This window comes from Wyeomyia smithii, chromosome 2 (assembly GCF_029784165.1).
Source record: "Wyeomyia smithii strain HCP4-BCI-WySm-NY-G18 chromosome 2, ASM2978416v1, whole genome shotgun sequence".
In the NCBI taxonomy this organism is placed as follows: Eukaryota; Metazoa; Arthropoda; class Insecta; order Diptera; family Culicidae; genus Wyeomyia; species Wyeomyia smithii.
The window spans coordinates 86,724,650-86,743,631 of record NC_073695.1 but is presented as its reverse complement, the minus strand read 5'-3'; the positions used below and the strand labels follow the sequence as shown (position 1 = coordinate 86,743,631).

Genomic DNA, 18,982 nt, shown 5'->3' with positions numbered 1-18,982 from the left:
AGTAAAAAGTAAAAAGTAAAAAGTAAAAAGTAAAAAGTAAAAAGTAAAAAGTAAAAAGTAAAAAGTAAAAAGTAAAAAGTAAAAAGTAAAAAGTAAAAAGTAAAAAGTAAAAAGTAAAAAGTAAAAAGTAAAAAGTAAAAAGTAAAAAGTAAAAAGTAAGGAGTAAAAAGTAAAAAGTAAAAAGTAAAAAGTAAAAAGTAAAAAGTAAAAAGTAAAAAGTTAAAAGTAAAACGTAAAAAGTAAAAAGTAAAAAGTAAAAAGTAAAAAGAAAAAAGTAAAAAGTAAAAAGTAAAAAGTTAAAAGTTGAAAGTAAAAAGTAAAAAGTAAAAGGTAAAAAGTAAAAAGTAAAAAGTAAAAAGTAAAAAGTAAAAAGTAAAAAGTAAAAAGTAAAAAGTAAAAAGTAAAAAGTAAAAAGTAAAAAGTAAAAAGTAAAAAGTAAAAAGAAAAAAGGAAAAAGTAAAAAGTAAAAAGTAAAAAGTAAAAAGTAAAAAGTAAAAAGTAAAAAGTATAAAGTAAAAAGTAAAAAGTAAAAAGTAAAAAGTAAGAAGTAAAAAGTAAAAAGTAAAAAGTAAAAAATAAAAGGTAAAAAGTAAAAAGTAAAAAGTAAAAAGTAAAAAGTAAAAAGTAAAAAGTAAAAAGTAAAAAGTAAAAAGTAAAAAGAAAAAATAAAAAGGTAAAAAGTTAAAAGTAAAAAGTTAAAGGTAAAAAGTAAAAAGTAAAAAGTAAAAAGTAAAAAGTGAAAAGTAAAAAGTAAAAAGTAAAATGGAAAAATTTAAAGTAAAAAAATCAAAAGTGAAAATTAAAAAGGAAAAAGGAAAAAAAAAGTAGACAAAAGGCTAAATTAACAAGTAAAGTTTAAAATTCAAAATACAAACATCAAAAGTCAAAATTCAATAAGATTAGACATAATTTGAAATAGATCATTTGATTAAATCCCAGCTCAGAAAAAATAAATCTGGAAAACTCATGGAGAAGTTCAATCATTTTTTTCTTTATGACGGTTGTACAGCACCAAAATATTTCAAATCTCAGACACACATTTTACTCCCCTAGAAATGAAATTAATCTACGCTACACAACTAGCCCCCAACCGCATCTTTCAACGACGTCCAGTGGCAAAATACCCAAACTGTATTGACGTGGCTTTCACTTTCTCAATCAGGAAAATACTGGGAACCATAATAAGACTGCAACTTCTGCATGATTTCCGTTTGCACTTCGTTCGACTGGCCGTTTCGTTTCCAAAGATGGGCAAAGGAGATAACCAACTGGGCGGGCGTTCCACCCACCCATCAGAACACCAGAAATGCCATTTTTCTAATGTAGTTCGTTACGTTTGCGGCATACGCCAGCTGCATTCCAAGTGCACTCTCGAAATGATACATCTGACAGTTTCACTTCGGTACGGTTCGGTTCGCTTTGGAGCTTGAGTTGGATAGACCGCGAGACGTCTAGCTGGCTCGTGATGAAATGATACTTTTTCTACTCGTGAAAAAAAGCAGTAGACAGACAGTGCAGTAGTGAGGGAGGTACTGTGTGAGTTCCCTATTCTAAGCTTCCGCCATCAGTCGGCCGAACGATGATGGTGTGCAAGGATTGAGAGTGAGAATTGGAAATAACTAGTGTGTCGAACCTCACGTACCGATGTATACGAGCGGGAACAAAGAGGAAACTTTTCCGAGGAAACCATTAGTTAGGATAATGCTACCGTCGAAGAACCAATAGCTCTAGCGCAAGAAAAGAAACGACAATCTTCCAGCGTTGGACTGTGGCGGAATGGCAGATGGGAAACTTGATGGACTGCGAAAAATGGTAGAATATAGAGCGGAAATCGTTGGGTTGTGGTGATTATTATTCTGCTCATAATTTTAATTTGAAGCGGAATTTTTTTCATTACTGCTCGCATTATTGTTCTTTTTTACCATCGACAGAAGTGAAATACGCTTTTGCTTTGACGTAAAAATGAAGAAAATGTGTTTAACATGATTAATTCGCTGTTATCAGTCAGTTGGGTGGTAGCCACCGACGTCGATAAATTGTAACAACACGGGTGAGACTCAGTCACGGTTCGCAGGTTTTTCCTCTCATCAAAACTGAAGAACATCAATAACTTACTTCACAATGACAGCAATCGTGCCTTTTCATTGACACAACAAAGAAGTGGTTTACCAAAAAAAAAGTTATAATGTTCACTGTGTAGGGGAATGTTTCTAATAAAAATGCAATTAATTTTACTCGTTGTCATCGGAGTGTCACTACCCTTGTCAGTGGAGTGGAAAAATTAAAAAAAAAATCCCAACGACAAAAAAGGGTTGCGAAAGGAAGCAAAGTTTCCCCCGCACCGAACGCGGGACATGTTTTCATGCTGGACGATATTTATTCAGCAGAAATGTTTCCAATAGGAATAAAATTGTTTTCCGCTGTCGCCGCACGGAGCAGCGAATGCTGGTGAAATGGGAAATGCATTTTTTTTTGTTCTGTTCAGTGCAAAGTGAGAACTGCTAAGGCAGCAATGTGGCTAATATGAATAGCTTCGTGATTACCAGGACGTGTTTCGTAGCATATTGGCGAGTGGGATTTTTTTTGTTCGTTTTTCGTAGAAAAGTTCGTTTAACAGATTGTACTAAAACTAATTTTAAGAAGATGAATATTTTTATTTTCATTCCTTTTTTCTCAATGTTAAAAGTTTTTGTCTGTTTTCAGTTAATTTTAAACTAACCGTCATGCAAGGTTTTTTGGGGATTATCACAGTTCACGTCTTGCACCATAGCGAATAGTACTTCACAGCACCATTGTCGTGGATCATATTCATATTTACAAGAACGACAAGAATCGATTGCTTGGTGACTACAACATTCGAAGGCACCATATAAGCTCGGATCATAAACCTGGTCTCAAACGTAATAAATAATATACTTTACATGAATTGAACCTTGGGGAATAAGAATAAAACTGATCGACACAGTTCATCAGGAATAGATGCGTTATGATATAAAAATGTTAGATATGGCTTTTTAAAACCTCTTGTCGAGCGTCAATTTAAAATATGTCACAGATCGTAGCTACGACTGATTATACAATCTAGAGCAACACAAAATGAATCATTTCTCATAAATATTCTTTTCTGCAACAGCTTTATTGCGAAAAATATTAGGTGCGAACTCTTGCCTCTCACAACTATATGATAAAAAGCTAATCCGTCAATCGAAACATTGTTGCTTGTAACAAAACTAATATTTTTTTATTTCATATAATGGTTTTATATGACAATCATTGATTGATCTTTCTCTCCAGGGCTTTTGATAAACCCCTTATGTATCACTTCTAATTACCACTTGGTTTAGGAATGACTGCTGCTCTATGCAATTAAAGCACAGTGCGCCTCCACCTGAATAACTTTTTCCAACAGTTATATTATTTGATTTAATTTAGTAACAGATTACAAAACATTAATTTTCTACGTGGTACTCACCACCCGAAAAATATTTTTCTAATTTCCCCAGATTACTGCATTACCCAATTTTACAAAAGCAACAAGAGCTTAGAACTTGCGAAGCTCATCCTCTCAAGGAAGCAAAGGTTTAAAATAAGATGGATTTTATTTTTACTTTAAGGCCTAGACACGTTGGAGAGAGAACAGAAAAATATATCCAAGACAACAAGCGTAATTCGGGGATGAGTTTAATCATTTGATTTGCATACCCCGGTATTGTGGTCTATCGAATTGAGGTCTAGGATCTTTTCTTGCGCGAGATTTCAATTTATGGAATCCAATTTTTTTCCCAGGTTGTCATGTGAACAATGTTAATAGGATTAACCTGCAACCAGTTTCTATTTTTTGTTCGTCAGAAATTCATTAAAATAAAACAATCAAGAAAAAAAGTGATTTCATTACATAGCAGAATCCGAAATCACTTAAAATTTCTCTCCGAACCACAGTGTTCATCCAGCGAATGCTTCCGCGAACTTTCCGACAGCATTTCACCAGGGCCTACTCTCCCGGTAGGCCGTGATCCCAAATTAAATTTCGAATTGGCAGGCAAATTTGAATGTTGGCGTTTTGCTAGGAAAGTTTCTCTGTCCGCCAGTTTGCGGAAGCATGACACCGCTCTTCCATCAGTAACCTGTTCACTTTCTGGAAAAATCTCCACTTGAGCATTATCAAACTATTCAAAGAACAGCCGAGTAAACTGAAACTGCGAGCCTATAATATCACTTTCAGTCAAAACGCGCGCAGCGAACCACAATACCGAGGATATACATTTCATCCAGCACATTTAACAGGGTTAAAGCAACGGAGTTGATGAAAACTTTCAAACTTGGTCGCATCACATTGAATTAAAACTAGGACTATACTATACTTGCTGGCGGAACAGAACGAGGACATAATTCAGCGCGAACTTTCTTTTTTACTGTGCCGCAAGAAGCGCGAACTTTTGCAGAACTTTGCAATGGTCCACAATCCAAATGTAACGCAGCATTCTGACCTTTCCGTGCCGACTGGAGAAGCATTGTGGGAGAAGTTATATTAAAAGTTTTGCGGTTACGGTAAAAAGCGTTTGCATAGTAAATCCTGTTTCCTTGCTGCTACTGCACACGCTAGTGATGATTCGATTTCAATCAACACAATCACTAAGTCGGACAATGGTAGAGCATCTTCAGCGAAACTCTTTTTCTTTTACTCGTGAAAACTTTCACCCAATTCACACATTTTGATTTATATTTTCCGCGTTCAGTCAACCGTACTTCCGACAGACTTATAAAACATTTTATGCTGAAAAAAAAATGGAAATTTACTTGCTTTTTCCTATACGAACTTTATAAGTTTAACACTAACGCAGGTGTCTGTTTCGTTTTTTTTTCTACTTTCAGACTTGCTACGAAATGGAGCGATACCTGAAGGATGAGCCAAAACTGCAGACTTACAAGAAGCTGCCAGCCGACATAGCCACACCATGGGACCTGTTCGCTGCGCCCGGCCCGATCGCGGGCTGGAAGGTAGAAGTAGATTCTTATTGCATAGAGGAACTAAACCTAAATGATAGAAACTCGGACTCACACTCGAGCTCGTCGTCCTCTTCCTCCTCGTCCTGTTCCGGATCGTGGGACAGCAGTCCGTCGCTGAGCTGTGCGGTGGTGGTGAAAAAGGAACGGCTCGATCCGGATGACGACGACGGTAACAATTCCGATAGTTATGACGAGCAGAGTGAAAAATTCGGCAAAATCTCTGTACACCACCACCACCATCACCATCATCACCCGCAGAATGCAATCGAGTTGAGGCTAGTGGCTCGAGCGACTACATCCGAACTGTTACCGACGTTAACGCCTCCCTCCTCGCCGGAATCGCACCTCAGTATAGGCAGCAAAGGCAGCAGTACGACGCTGGCGACGACCGTGAAAACTGAACCGGAACTTGCACTCCTAGAGCATCAGGGTAGCATTTTGAGGGTATCGACGGGAACGCACATACCGCGGAACGCGATCGTCAGGCTGACGACCTCCAGCAGTAAAGGTGGTGTCGGGGTGACGCGAGTGATACAGGTCAGTCCCCAACTACAGGCAGCCATCGCCCAGCGAAGTTCCACGTCGTCCTCCAGTTCGTCATTTTCGTCAGGTAAGCTGTTCGCGGTTTCCAGCAACGCAGGCTGAGTTATTAATATCGACTTTCATTAATTTCTGATCCACAGTAAGCAGCTCAAAACATCACCAGCGACAGCACGATCACAGTCCAGACTCGAAGCGACGGATACACAAGTGTCAATTTCTCGGTTGCAAGAAAGTTTACACCAAGAGCTCGCATCTGAAAGCGCACCAGCGGACGCATACAGGTTAGTAGGTTGTGTTCTTTCACCAGTACCAATGAGCAAAAAATAGATGTTTCAATGTCCAATATCTAAAGAAACCGATCTCAAGGAATGTTTCAGTATTGACGATTGATATACTATCAAAATGCTTAAGGGCTTTTCGCGAAAACAGCGTATTGACGTAATCAATGGTTCAATGGAATGAACAATTGAAGTACTTTTTGTCCGCATTGTGAAATTGATGTATGTTAGACAATTTTCACAACATTGACGTGATTTTTTTTCTAGACGAAAAATTAAGGGTTCTTTTAATAACAGTAGATTCAACATTCCAGCAGCAAAATATTAACGCTGTCGAGGTGATGTAACAATTGTTTCAAATTTTTAACCTTAACAAACGAAAACCAACAAACGTTTATTCACATATTTAAAGGCAAAATACTTCTAGTTTAGTCTGATTCGCAAATTCAAACAAATAAGAAGAAGAGAAACTTTCTCAATCCATTTGTTGTTGCATAGAAATACACCAAAATATGGCTGGCCTCTGCTTTGTAACAACCGACATACGACAATCTCTTATCATCAACAATCATTCGATGAGATTATTCAATTGTCGCTGACATCGATTTTGAGAACATCAAACGAGAACTATGTCGTGCAAGAATTATAACACAATAAAACTAGCCTCAAACAGTCAAATACTAACCAATTTGGGTATTACCTAGATCCAGGGCCGGCGGTTGATGTGGGTAGTATGGGTAGTAGTACCCACTCGGAAAATATCCCTGTGGGAACTTACCCACACGGAATAATCAGATAAATGAAAAAAATGTAATGTTTTTTCGTGGTTTTCCTTTACCACTGACGAAATTACCCATGCATCATAAGCCATAGTAACCCATGAGTCAGCAGAAAAGTTGGCTCGAACTCTCAACGTGATGGCGATGGCGAACAGTGAATCTACTTAGTTCAGAAGTGGGTAGTAAGGAAGTTAAACCTTCCCTATTCCTTACTACCCACTCGGGAAAATATTGTGACGATCGGGATAATGTTAACAGTGACAGGTGCGACAAAGAAGACATTGAGAGTATACAAGCAAAGTGCATCAAATATACGAGATGTTCATATCCTCTCATCAACAGAAATTCCAAACTTTGTTAAAAGAATATACATTTGATTTACAAACAAATTTTCAGACTAGCAATGCTTTATGCCGTACCGATCTGGTCGAGTTATTGCTTAGCAAGAAAAAAATTAAAATTCAGAAAATGATTTTGAAAAGTCCTCCTTGGTTTGGTACACTCGAATTACATAGTTTTACTGGTGTTGCGATGCCCAGTCGTGAGACTAGGCATCGCAACCCTAGTAAGGCAGCATGCTGAAATAAACATACTACGAACAAAAGAATGATACGAATCGGCACAATCGGTATAGACCTAGGCAAACGAGAAAGGACAACGATTGGAAACTTGGCACTTTGAATGTAAGGACTCTGCTCGAACCGGCACACGCGGGCATCTTTGCCAGAGAGCTACGGAAGGCAAAAGTTGAGATAGCAGCCGTACAAGAGGCGCGTTGGCCTTAAGCCGGAGAACGTGAATTCTGGGCGGTCGATACGACCCAGACACTTCTTCAAATACAACGGCGAAAGAGCGGAATGAAGCATGGCATTAGGTTGAGGCCTATTAATAACCATCTATGCGTATTAAGGATCAAGGGCAGATTCTTCAATTACAGCCTTATCAACGTGTACGCGCCGACAAACGATAAAACCGATGACGTAAAGGAGAAGTTCTATGAGCTCCTTGAGAAAACGTATGGAGAGTGCTCACAGCACGGTATAAAGATAGTCATCGGAGATACGAACGCACAAGTCGGACGGGAGGAGTTCTTTCGTCCCGTGTAGTACCCATTTGCACGTCTGAACATTCGGAAGCACACTTGGAGACACCCCAATGGAGAGGTCTACTCCCTTGTGATGTTGACACGGTTGTGATGTTAGATGGTCTGAAGCAAGGTGGCGGGCTCTCGAACTTACTGTTCAACGTAGCTTTGGAAGGTGCAATTCGAATGGCAGGTGTTTCACGTGCTTCTAGGCTTCGCGGACGCCATTGATATAAATGGTGTTAACCGTAGAGCTGTTGAGAAAGGAAGTACATGGTGGCTGGCAGAGAGCATGGTAGTTCTGCGGGTGTTGGTGCTTCGGTGGAGATTGATGGGGATACTTTCGAAGTGATCGACGAATTTGTTTATCTTGGTTCTCTCGTGACATGTGGCAACGAGGTGATCCGCGGGGTGGAGACGGATTGCGGCAGCGAATAGGGCTTATTGCGGATTGCGCAGCCAGCTTAGGTTCCGTAGCTTACAGATCCGTACGAAATTTGCGCTCTATATGACTCTGATCCTCCCGGTGGCGCTCTATAGACATGAATCGTGGACGTGGGAGGAGGCCAATCGACGAGCACTTCGGGTCTTCGAGCATAGAATCCTGCGATCAATACTCGGAGGCAAACTAGAAAATGGGGTGTGGCTGGGGTGGTTTACCGGTACAACAAAAACCGGTGAACCCGTAAAGCCGGTGAAACCGATATTTTTTCCAGGTCCAAAATACCGGTATTGGAGAGGCTAAAAAACCGGTATTTTCGGTATTTTTCTTTAAATTGAAAAGAAAAACTTTTCACAATATTCATAAATCATTGTTAGGCTAATGAATGCTACTCCCTTAGGTAGGCATTAAAAATCACATGACGATGTATACAGAATGTTAGGTAGCTCACTTTTAATCAAATCCTTTAAGGGGTGACAGAGGACCCTATTTGACGAAAAAAATCCTTCTGCGCATATGGTCAAAATTCAACTACTGAAGAGTTATTCTCTTCTAGTTTTCGGTTATGTTCACCTTCAACGGGGTTTATCACAAGAAGTATGATAGCTAGCTTAGCTCTGTTGGTTCCCTTGGAGAACTGAGAAAATGTCGTAATCAATAGTGTCTCAAAAATTCACAATTTTTTACTCGTTAAAGGCTACTCTGCAGTAGTTGACTTTTCGCCATATGCGTAGAAGGATTTTTTATTCAAATATGGTCCTCTATCACCCCTTGGAGGATTTTATGTGAGCTCTTTAACACCCTGTATAATGAACACATTTAGACAGAAGCAACATTAAATATTAATTTACCCTTACCTATGTATCAATTTTTGTTATTTTCTAACAATCTGCTCGGATTCAGACGATGTGTTTGTGTGTATCGGTAATATGTCAAAAAACTTTATATCAATAAAGCAAAACATTTATTGTTTAAGTAAAACAGTTAATCTCTTTACACACTCATACTCACAGAGGCAACGCGTGGGTTTTGAACCTACAAATCATAGTTTGAGGCAGTGATGACAATCATATCAGCGAAAATACGCAAGTCATTATTCATTTTGCGCTTTTCAAAAGTAAAACTAAAAAAATAATAAATAAATATAAATTTGGATTAGAAATTTATTTGTTGTTGATACAAAGTGTTTACAGGATGAAATAATCAACCAATGGAGAATTTCATCCTAAAAATTACTTCTCCTTGAAAAAGCGAAATTTAAATAGCTATAGCACGGTCAAAGCTTCGTCGCCCGTACCGCAGCGGGCTTTTATTAGCAACTAGCTGAATGTACCAGACCTCACTCGTGTAAAAGTTTCTGGTTTTTCTATAATTTTCTATATTTTTACATATTTTTTACCAGCCTTTCATTTCAAATATTTATTTCTATTTCAGTTACAAACTTATTCATATGCCACATTATTCGTTTCTCCATCAGGAGCTAAAGTTAATAAAATAATTATAATAATAAATAGTTTGGACGAACTGTTTGAAGAGCATCGAACAAAATATAGAAGTATTTACCTTCGATTCATTCGGATTCGTAAAAAGTAAATTCTGGTCTGATCGTGATTTCTTTTTTTTTACTTCATTCATATACTCTTCTCAACAGTTTCAAATATTGTTTTTCTACGAATTTAAAGTTATTCACTAATTTGAAGCTAAGCTTTGCGATGTGAATGAAATTTAAATAACAATCTGCAAGTTTTACCATTGTTATACTAAACAAAGGTTATAAAATCGGTCGAAAAACGCAAAATAGATCCAGGGCCCGGAGGGCCGTACCTTATATACCATTCGACTCAGCTCGACGAACTGAGCAATGTCTGTTCGTGTGTATGTGTGTGTGTGTATGTGTGTGTGTGTGTGTGTGTGTGTGTGTGTGTGTGTGTGTGTGTGTGTGTGTGTGTGTATGTATGTTGTCTGTATGTATGTGCCGCAAAATACTAACGCACCTTTCTTACAGAACGCAATATCCGATTTTGATGCTCTTATACGCAAACGAAAGCTACTGTGCTCCCCCAGAATGCTACCGAGTGGATTTTTGATTAGTGGCTTAGTTCTCAAAATATTGATCAAAGAGTATTTTTTACATAAAATATTTAACTTTTAAGGCAAAATGAATGGCTTGGAGAGCCATGTGTTATACACCAATCGACTCAGATCGACGAACTGAACAATTTCTGTATGTATGTGTATGTGTGCTTGTATGTATGTATGTTTGTGTAAATATGTTGTTAATATGTATAGTATATCAGAATCGAAACAAACAAAAAAATACAAAATAAATGCTCATTTTACAAAACGCATATTCCGATTTTGATGTTCGCATGCTCAAATGAACGCCCTAGAGCTCTTTAAAAACCATACTAAGTGTGATTTTTTATTGGTAGCTTGAACTGTATAAATTTGACCGAAGTATATTTCAGACATGGGATATTTTACTTTTTGGATAATTCATGTCTCTCTCCCTGCTCTCTCTTCTTCTCTATCCCTCTATTTCTTTTTTTTCGTATCGCTATTTATTTCTTAAAAGAAAACAGCAATCATTGACAACATTGCATTATTTTTACACTCGTCGTGGTGCGTCTTAACTGGTGTAAAAAAATTACCCTTTAGCTTTCTCTCAAAAATTTGAATTAGATTTTAGTGGAAACTGCAATGCTCACTTAGCTTCTTTTCTGCCTTGCGAAGCTTCCGTATTCACTTTCTCTGAAATATATATTGAATTGTACGTTGAACCCATATTTGCGAAGAATAAGAATCTTCTACAGCTTTCGGGAGCCAAACATTGTAGCAAAATCTGATCTCACAGTGTCCAAAAGTAACACAATTAGCGATGCAGATATTTTGAAATGTTGTACCAAAGATGTATAGACCTATTCACGTACAAATATGTTAGTGCCACCCGTTTGCAATGCTACATTTCTAACAGCTGGAAAACTTTTCAGTTGAACACTTATTCTATGTTTTTAATTCAGTTCTGAATATACTTTTCACTCGTCACCAGGAATCTACAGTTGATGGTGAACGTAATTGGCAAAACAAGAAAAAAGTTTTGAGAAATTGTGAACATCGAGATGCGATGATTTACAGTTTGGATGAAACTGAAGCAACTTTACATGGCTATAGACGTTTACTAGTGTGCGCAGGTGAAAAGTTACTTATCTCTATGATAGGATACACTATGGTTATGTAAGATATAATTATTGCTTTCTAATTTAAGACTAAGGGCAACCAGAGTATCCATGTTATTCCGCTTCTCGTTATCGCAGCAAGTTTAGTCTTCATTTCGAATTTTATCATACAGCCTAGACCTTCGAAAGGAATTATGTTCTCGACTACACTCTGAAAATCCAAAATTCACAAATCTGGTAAAAACCCTTATTTTCAGATAATGCATTTGAGATAAAATTAAATTGACAACTTTCATGAATATTTTTTTTCTTGTATAATTCTGAACTATATTTTTTCGAGAGCAGGTTTGTAGAAATTTGCTTCAACTCGTAAAAAATATAAGATTCTGATTCATAATTATAGGTGCTGCGATTTCTAAAACTAAAGCGAAAGTGATACTCAAACCTGGATTATGGGGATTTAAAAAAAAGAACTGCATTAAACTAACATACATATTTGCTGTTCTAGTATGAAATGAGTATCATTGTTATCTATTACTGTTTCCTCACGTTCGATTATTTCAAGAAAAAAATTGAGTTGCTTCTAACTAGCATTTAAAAATTGGTTTGTGATCGAAAAAAAAACACTCATATACTCCAGTGAAAACATCCATAATATTTGCGAAACCCACGTCAAGCTTTAATTCAATGACCGTATTTGGTTGACCTTCTGAAAACTATCTTTTAAATTCGTTTTATTCATTATTGGAATTGGACTTATGTTTGTATACGATTTGTGGTTTACTGGTCTAATAAGTATAAAGTAATGGGTAGTTAGTATAACAAAGGTTTCTGCACCACTAGGTGGATTAATTCAGGTTTTTTTGTAATTACATAAGTTTTGAAATTATGTTCTTCGTAATCATATCACTAGATTCATTCATTGGAGTTTTTCAAACACTGTTATCCAGTGTTGTATCTGGATCGTATACCACAAGAGATCAAAACAATGGTCGCAGAGGTCCTAGTCTTACAAAAAAAATCTGGATCGTAAAGAAGCATAGATACTCATAAATGCAAAAACAAAATCATGCAGCGACACGTCCATAAATAGATGCAACCTGAGACGCTAAGCAAAAAATAAATTTCAAATCCAAATTTATGTAGGTAACGTCTTCGCCAGTGGCTTACTTCGACAGGTTTTTGCATAAGACTGCGGCAGAAAACCGGCCGAAGAAAACCACTTCCGGAGACTTTCGACACCCTTTAATTATTTTTCAGTTTTGTTTTTAAATAGTACAGAGAGAGTGGCTTGGGTTTTTTTTCGCGGACAATCATCATTACTTCCCCAAACTACGATTTTGAGAATTTTGTAGATGAAAAAGTAGGTTTAAAGACCACGAGTCATCCCTGGTTTGTATTAATCCGAAAAAAAAATACCGGTTTTTTACTGGTTTTACCGGTTTTCATTTTTGTGAATTCCGAAATACCGGTTTTCCGAAAAGTCAATAATACTCGATTTTCCGAAATTCGATTATCCGGAATTTCATTTTTTTTTTTTGGTGTTCGTTTGTAATTTTTATTCCGAAATTTCACCTTTACCATCCCTTCTGGCATATTTGTGCCCGTTTATGTCATTTTCGGCATGTTTGGGACATGTTCGAATCAAGTGAAAACAATCAATATCAAATTTTTTTTTTTTTTGCTACTCAAAATTCTACCCCTTTTCGCCTCAGAAATAGTTTCTGGTTACGCCACTGCATCATACAAGTACAATAAAAAAAGGAAATATTTATTTTATGTTCGTTAATAGCAAATTTGAATATTTTCTCTGTGATTCGATTATCCGGAATACTCGATTATCCGGATTGAAATTTTTTTTGATGTTCCGGATAATCGAGTCCGACCTGTATTGTCAAGCTGATGAAACACGGCAGGTTACAGTGGACTGGCCACGTAACATGGATGGCGCATGAGCGACCGGCAAAGATAATATTTAGCAGAGTCCCAGATAGAGGCCGACGACTTCTAGGCAGACCTCGCACGCGCTACATGTGTGTTGTCGATGAGGATGCCAGAGCAGCGGGTGTAAGGGGAGACTGGAGAGAAGCAGCCCAAGACCAAATTTGGAGGAACGTATTCTGGATTCGGCATAGGATCTCAACGAACATTATGAGCTATGTCAAATGAAATAATTACCAATTATCGACTAAAATCGTTGCAAAGTAATACCTGCTACTAACAAACCTTTCTAATTAAAAAAAACTTTGGGTGCTATTATGAATTGCAAAATAACAACTAGATTACAACCCAAAGTTACCGAATACCACCCAATATGTGAGTTTTCAGAATCGGGATAGTGCCCTAAGCTTGGATATCGATCGTGGACGCCATTTAGAAATTCAAGACAGCGACCTCGGTAGCTGGTGACTGGAATATAGCCTAAAAAGGCAATATATCTTAAATAAATGGTAAAAAATATCTTCTAAACTTCAAAAATGGTCACAAACATCAACTTCGACGCTATTTGAAACCCAATTTTTGGGATACCATATTATATTGATCATGATGCCACAACGCCTTCTTACATCTTTAAAAAAATGCGAGAGTTATTTTTTTTAATTACCAATTATCTGAATATTCCATGAAAACTATTGAAACTAGTTATAGTTTATACTAACTTAGTTTATATATTAAAACACAAAAATATTATCGTTTATTCTGACGTAGAATTAGGTCTTATTCTAGTGGGGTTGCATGCCAAGAAATATGAAAGATTTCAAATAAAGCAACGTCAGAATGAAAGATTTCAAATGCTAATAAATTTTAAACGGGTTTTGGTCATTGGTTGGAGAACAAATTATTCTAGTTTATGAAATCACTTGCTGAAGTTGCTGGTAGTTGCATCAATCTGGCTTTTCAACTGTGTTACACGTTACTAAATGACTCAATCACAATAACAAACAAATTTTATTTTACTTAATTAATACTAGCTCGATATTAGAAACATGATAACATCTAGTGAAAAACGATTCTATTTCAAGGATTTGTAGCGACACATTAATCGCTTGGAATAAAAGGAGGGTAAATTAACCTATAGAGGACTTCTTTGCTCTATTAATCTATAGTGGACCACTAGATATGGTCGCATCCGAACCGAACCCAATTTTTGTCTCGTTTCAAACCCGAACCCGAAACTTTTTTTTGCTATCGAACCCGAATCCGACCCGATTTCGATATTTTTTTGTGAAACCAGAACACGACTTGAACTCGAGATTTTTTTTTGGGTCTATTTTGTATCAATTTGAGGCTGCCCTAAACACTAGAAATATATATTTTCGTTATTCCACTCACGCACAATTCGTAAGCATGGAATTAGTAGATTGTACAGCAGCTCTGCCCATAATTCAAAAATTGGCTAATATGCCATTGGCATCAAATCGAGAAAAACGCATTTGAAAGTTTTTTGTCGGTACAACATATTTTGACTGTTCATTACAACTTCATATATGCTGGAAACTTGCCGTTGAGTTGAAACAGAGAAATCTGTAGAAAAATTCCATTCGCCACGTATTTTTAACACAGTAGCCGTTTATTCAATTACAAACGAAAGGTCAGTTGACAAAACGGTGTGCAAATTGGCTAATATCCATACGATGTGAATTATGTCGTACTCGTTGATGATGAAAATGGGTTTAAATTTATTAAAACAACACGGAAGCACAAGTGAGGATGAAAAGGACGACGAGACAATTGTTACGTGCAGCAATATAATAATATAATGAAAATATTACTATTCATGGTAATCTCACAATCCACTTTCCTATTTTTTTCTCATCAAATCCAAAATATAATCTGAAACTTCTCTTTATTAATATTATTTCTAATCGAAGAGCTAAATATCATTGTTTAAATGTAAAGATTTATGACAGAAGGAAACAGTCACACGTTTTGATCATTGGGTTTCGCAGTACAACAAATAAATTCTTGTAGCAGCAAAAATTCTTTGTGAAAAAGTCAAATTTGATGCAAGGATCTTACGATCGCTCACCTGGCGCCAGTAACCACCAAGCTACAACACACTTTCGAGAGTTAGAAGAAACGCAGTTCAGTAATAATACACTGGTTCGTGAACATGCTACAGGTTCATAATGGATATTGGATATTAGCCAAAATTGTTTCACGTTTGCTGCCTTCCCAATTGCATTTTTTTGACAATCGGCTTTCGTAGGGACCTTGTTTAGGGTGAGTACCATCACGAGAAATTGTTTTCTCGATTTTGGTAAAAATGGCAGATTAGCCAATTTTTGAATTATGGGCAGAGCAGCAGTTTCGTTGAACATTCGTGTAGCGTATAGAATAGAATTGCATCATTACGTGAATTTTCTTACGAACGTGGATAACATACATGTACATTGTACATTGTACATGCAACAAAAACAAACGGAAGCAGGACTAATTACTTGACCAAAATTTTTGTTTCCTGTTATTTTTAATTTGATATAATTTAGGAGCACCGGTAGACCAGTTTCATGATTATCGGTAAAACTTTATAAGAACACTGTGCATGTCAACAGTTGCCTAAATAAATCCCATAATTATGTAATGTAGATACAACTGGTTTCAGTAAAAGGAAATGTTTCGAAACTGCGTCTGCTGTGTTCATACAAAACGGTTAGGCTGCGATTCATCGCACACTCGCGCTCTTTTTCGGGACCTACGATTACAACATTGGCATTGTCAACACCAGAAGCGCCCTTTACATAATCCTCATTTACAGCGTCGTTTTCCCCTAGCCTAGGTTCCGCCAGCCAATGTATCAACCCATAAATGGAATCCGGAACTGTTTGGACCGGTGTGACCGCGACGGCGGTCGAGCCATAATCTGCTTGTTGCGCTGCTTTAGCGCGAATAGAGAAATTAGATTCGGCTCAATTCACACCGACCGACCGCCTTTGAATTGGCTGCAGAAGGAGGTCAGGGAGAAGCTGTGAACGAAACGGAACCCTTTCTCCAAGTGTTACTATTTGTGGGCATCTTGGGGTCTCGTTCATGCGCGATGAGCTATCGAATGAGATTCGATTTATGGGGATTTCCAATAGCATGAAAGTGATATCGGGGAAACAGATCAACCCGGGCATGTTACGTAGGCAACGTTTAAAGTCTTTCATCAGTATCGTAAAGATATCTTCATGGGTTGCATAATATGCTTATGAGAGATATTATCGTTTTAACTGAGACTGGTGACGCTTTCATTAGTTATCGCGCGATAGTTCGCGGAATAATGATGACGAGTGGTAATAACTGAGACGGATTACTAATAGAAGATGAATGAATCGTTGTCATAGTTGTTCTGAAACGACGGAGCACCTCTTGTTCCCGTATACTTATTAGGTACTGGAGCTATTAAATTTCGTTTTGTTCAATTGCCTCTGTCTATCTCATTCCTGTTTTCAACTAATTTCCATCTCGCTTAAGTTTGCAATATTATAATAATTAGGATCAGCTTCTTATAATACATTGTCTCTGGACGCTCTTGGACTGACAAACAATAGCTTCTAAGAGTTTATGTCTTGCCTCTTGCCCCCTTAGGAGGTCACATCCGCAGGAAAAAACTTTCAGATAGCACGCACTCAGACTGTTTTCTTTCTACGCTTCTTAGCGCGCGCAGTCTTTTGCCCGTTAGATCAAACAATTGACATAAATGGCTATGGCGATGATGATGACGATGACGACAACCAGGACGACAGCCATGGAAATAGCGCTGGAGAAAGTTTAGTCCGAAACTATCCAATCTCGTCACACAAACTTGCTTCCAGAAGAACCGATGCCAATCATTGCCAAGTTGAACGACAACGTAGTGGAAAAGTTGGTTTTATGTTCGTCCTTTCGCAACTTGTTCACTAATTTATTTATCTTCACCCAACCGCTTGCGGTTGGTTTAAGGATGTCTCCTTGAATCGACATCGATGAGCAAGCAGATTGCAGTGGAGTGATTGGATATTGTTGATGTTTAACAGTTACACAACAATGTATCTGGAAACATACTGATGAATTTATTTAAATGGGGTTAAGACTGCCCTAATCCATCTAGTGAAGGTATCACCTTATTTCGAGTTTATATTGATGAGTTTACTTTCACCGAGACTAACCGAAAGTTTATTTGTGGTTGGTTGAAGTTGTGGTTATTAGAAGGGATCACGTCTCTTTTTAGTGTAATTTATCAAAATGAAATATGCCACCTTGTCAGAGGAAGGTGCCGAACCTTTCGTCATCTGTTCAACATCGACATCAACAACACTTCGCATAATTCATAAGAGGTGTGGCATTCAATGAATAGGTGAGATTTTCCTTCGGATTGTTATCGCTTAATCCGTCTACACGATCCTCGGACTAGAACACGAGCCTGTGCGCACATTTAGTGAAAAATCCATTAATGCCTCTGCCACGATAAAAGCATCTCTAGATCGTATCCCCACATCACTTGACAATAGAAGAGCAGTAGCAAAATGTGTAATTTGAAATGAATTCCCTCGTGGAGGCAGTATCATTGTGCAGGCGCACGTTGAAAACACCCTTGCCGACTTGACCCATTGTTTTCGACATGAATTTTACACCATTCAGCATCGACAGTGAGGCTAATCCACACAAAAGATGGACTGGCGAGCATTATTCATTTCCCGTCTGTCTCCCCATATAGACGCGGGCACTGGAATGTAACTACTATCTGGCGCATCCAGGGCTTCCGTGGACTTGAATGACGACACCAAGTGTCTCTGTTCTCACTCGTCCAACTTTGGATCTGGCCGAAGAAGAAAGCAGCGACGGTGATGCTGCAGCACGTTCCACACCCAAAGTATGCTCCCATTCACATCCATCGATATCACCATCCTAGCAGAGCGTGAGGGTGGCCGGAGACACTCACGCAATCCTTAGATTCAACGCATAATTTCAACAAGCAAAAATAAATATTGAGACTCGTCGTGCATATTGCTCGAGTGCACCCACTGAAGCTCGTTCACGCTCTGCACAATTGCAGTTTGTTCGCTCGGTTGTTGGATGAAAAGATTGGCTGGGGAAAACCTCGCACAGTTTGGGGACAAATACAACAGTGCTGGTGATTGTTACCGTAGCAGAAATATTTCTCGCGTTGCAATATGTTTAGAAATTTTCGTTTATTTTTCTCATAAATTCTTTAGTTTTATAGTAGAGGTCATTTTTAAAGCTAATAGACCTATACTATAAGAGCGTGTATTTTAAGAAATGTTATTAGAAAATATTTGTAAACTACGTAGCTACAAAATAATATTAATTATACCAATATTTCTGACGATGCGAAAGGATTCCATGCATTGTAATTTGTATTACTTGCAAAGGTAAAGTATCTTCTATCCATCTAAGTATGCCTGTCGATTTATGATTCTGTTCAAAGCTTTTTTATTAACATACTTATAATAGACACCTAACCGGTGACAACTAAAAATTAGATTTTTTTCTTCTACTGCTGTCAAAAAAATTTTTTTTTCATCAAAACACATTCGTTATGAACTAACAAAAAATATTGAACATTTGAGAAATTTCCGTTCCCGGCCTTCCGCCGTAGCTATCTTAAAAATCCGGAGTAAGAGCTTTGTACAGCCTTCAATTCCGTTTTTCGAGTGCATTTCTTGATTTTGCTAACCTCTGTTTGCAGT

At 37.6% G+C, this 18,982-nt stretch overlaps 1 protein-coding gene across 1 annotated transcript in view; it reads left to right on the top strand.

Annotated features, from left to right (window-relative positions):
• The first annotated feature begins 732 nt into the window (after positions 1-732).
• The window catches only part of LOC129721436 (Krueppel-like factor luna), a 115,263-nt gene continuing 97,013 nt past the window's right edge, over positions 733-18,982 (top strand). Inside the window, exons 1-2 of the mRNA XM_055673992.1 lie at positions 733-5,617; positions 5,691-5,831. Coding sequence (XP_055529967.1) covers positions 4,885-5,617; positions 5,691-5,831 — 874 coding nt within the window. The 5' untranslated portion in view covers positions 733-4,884. The remainder of the gene's footprint in view (positions 5,618-5,690; positions 5,832-18,982) is intronic.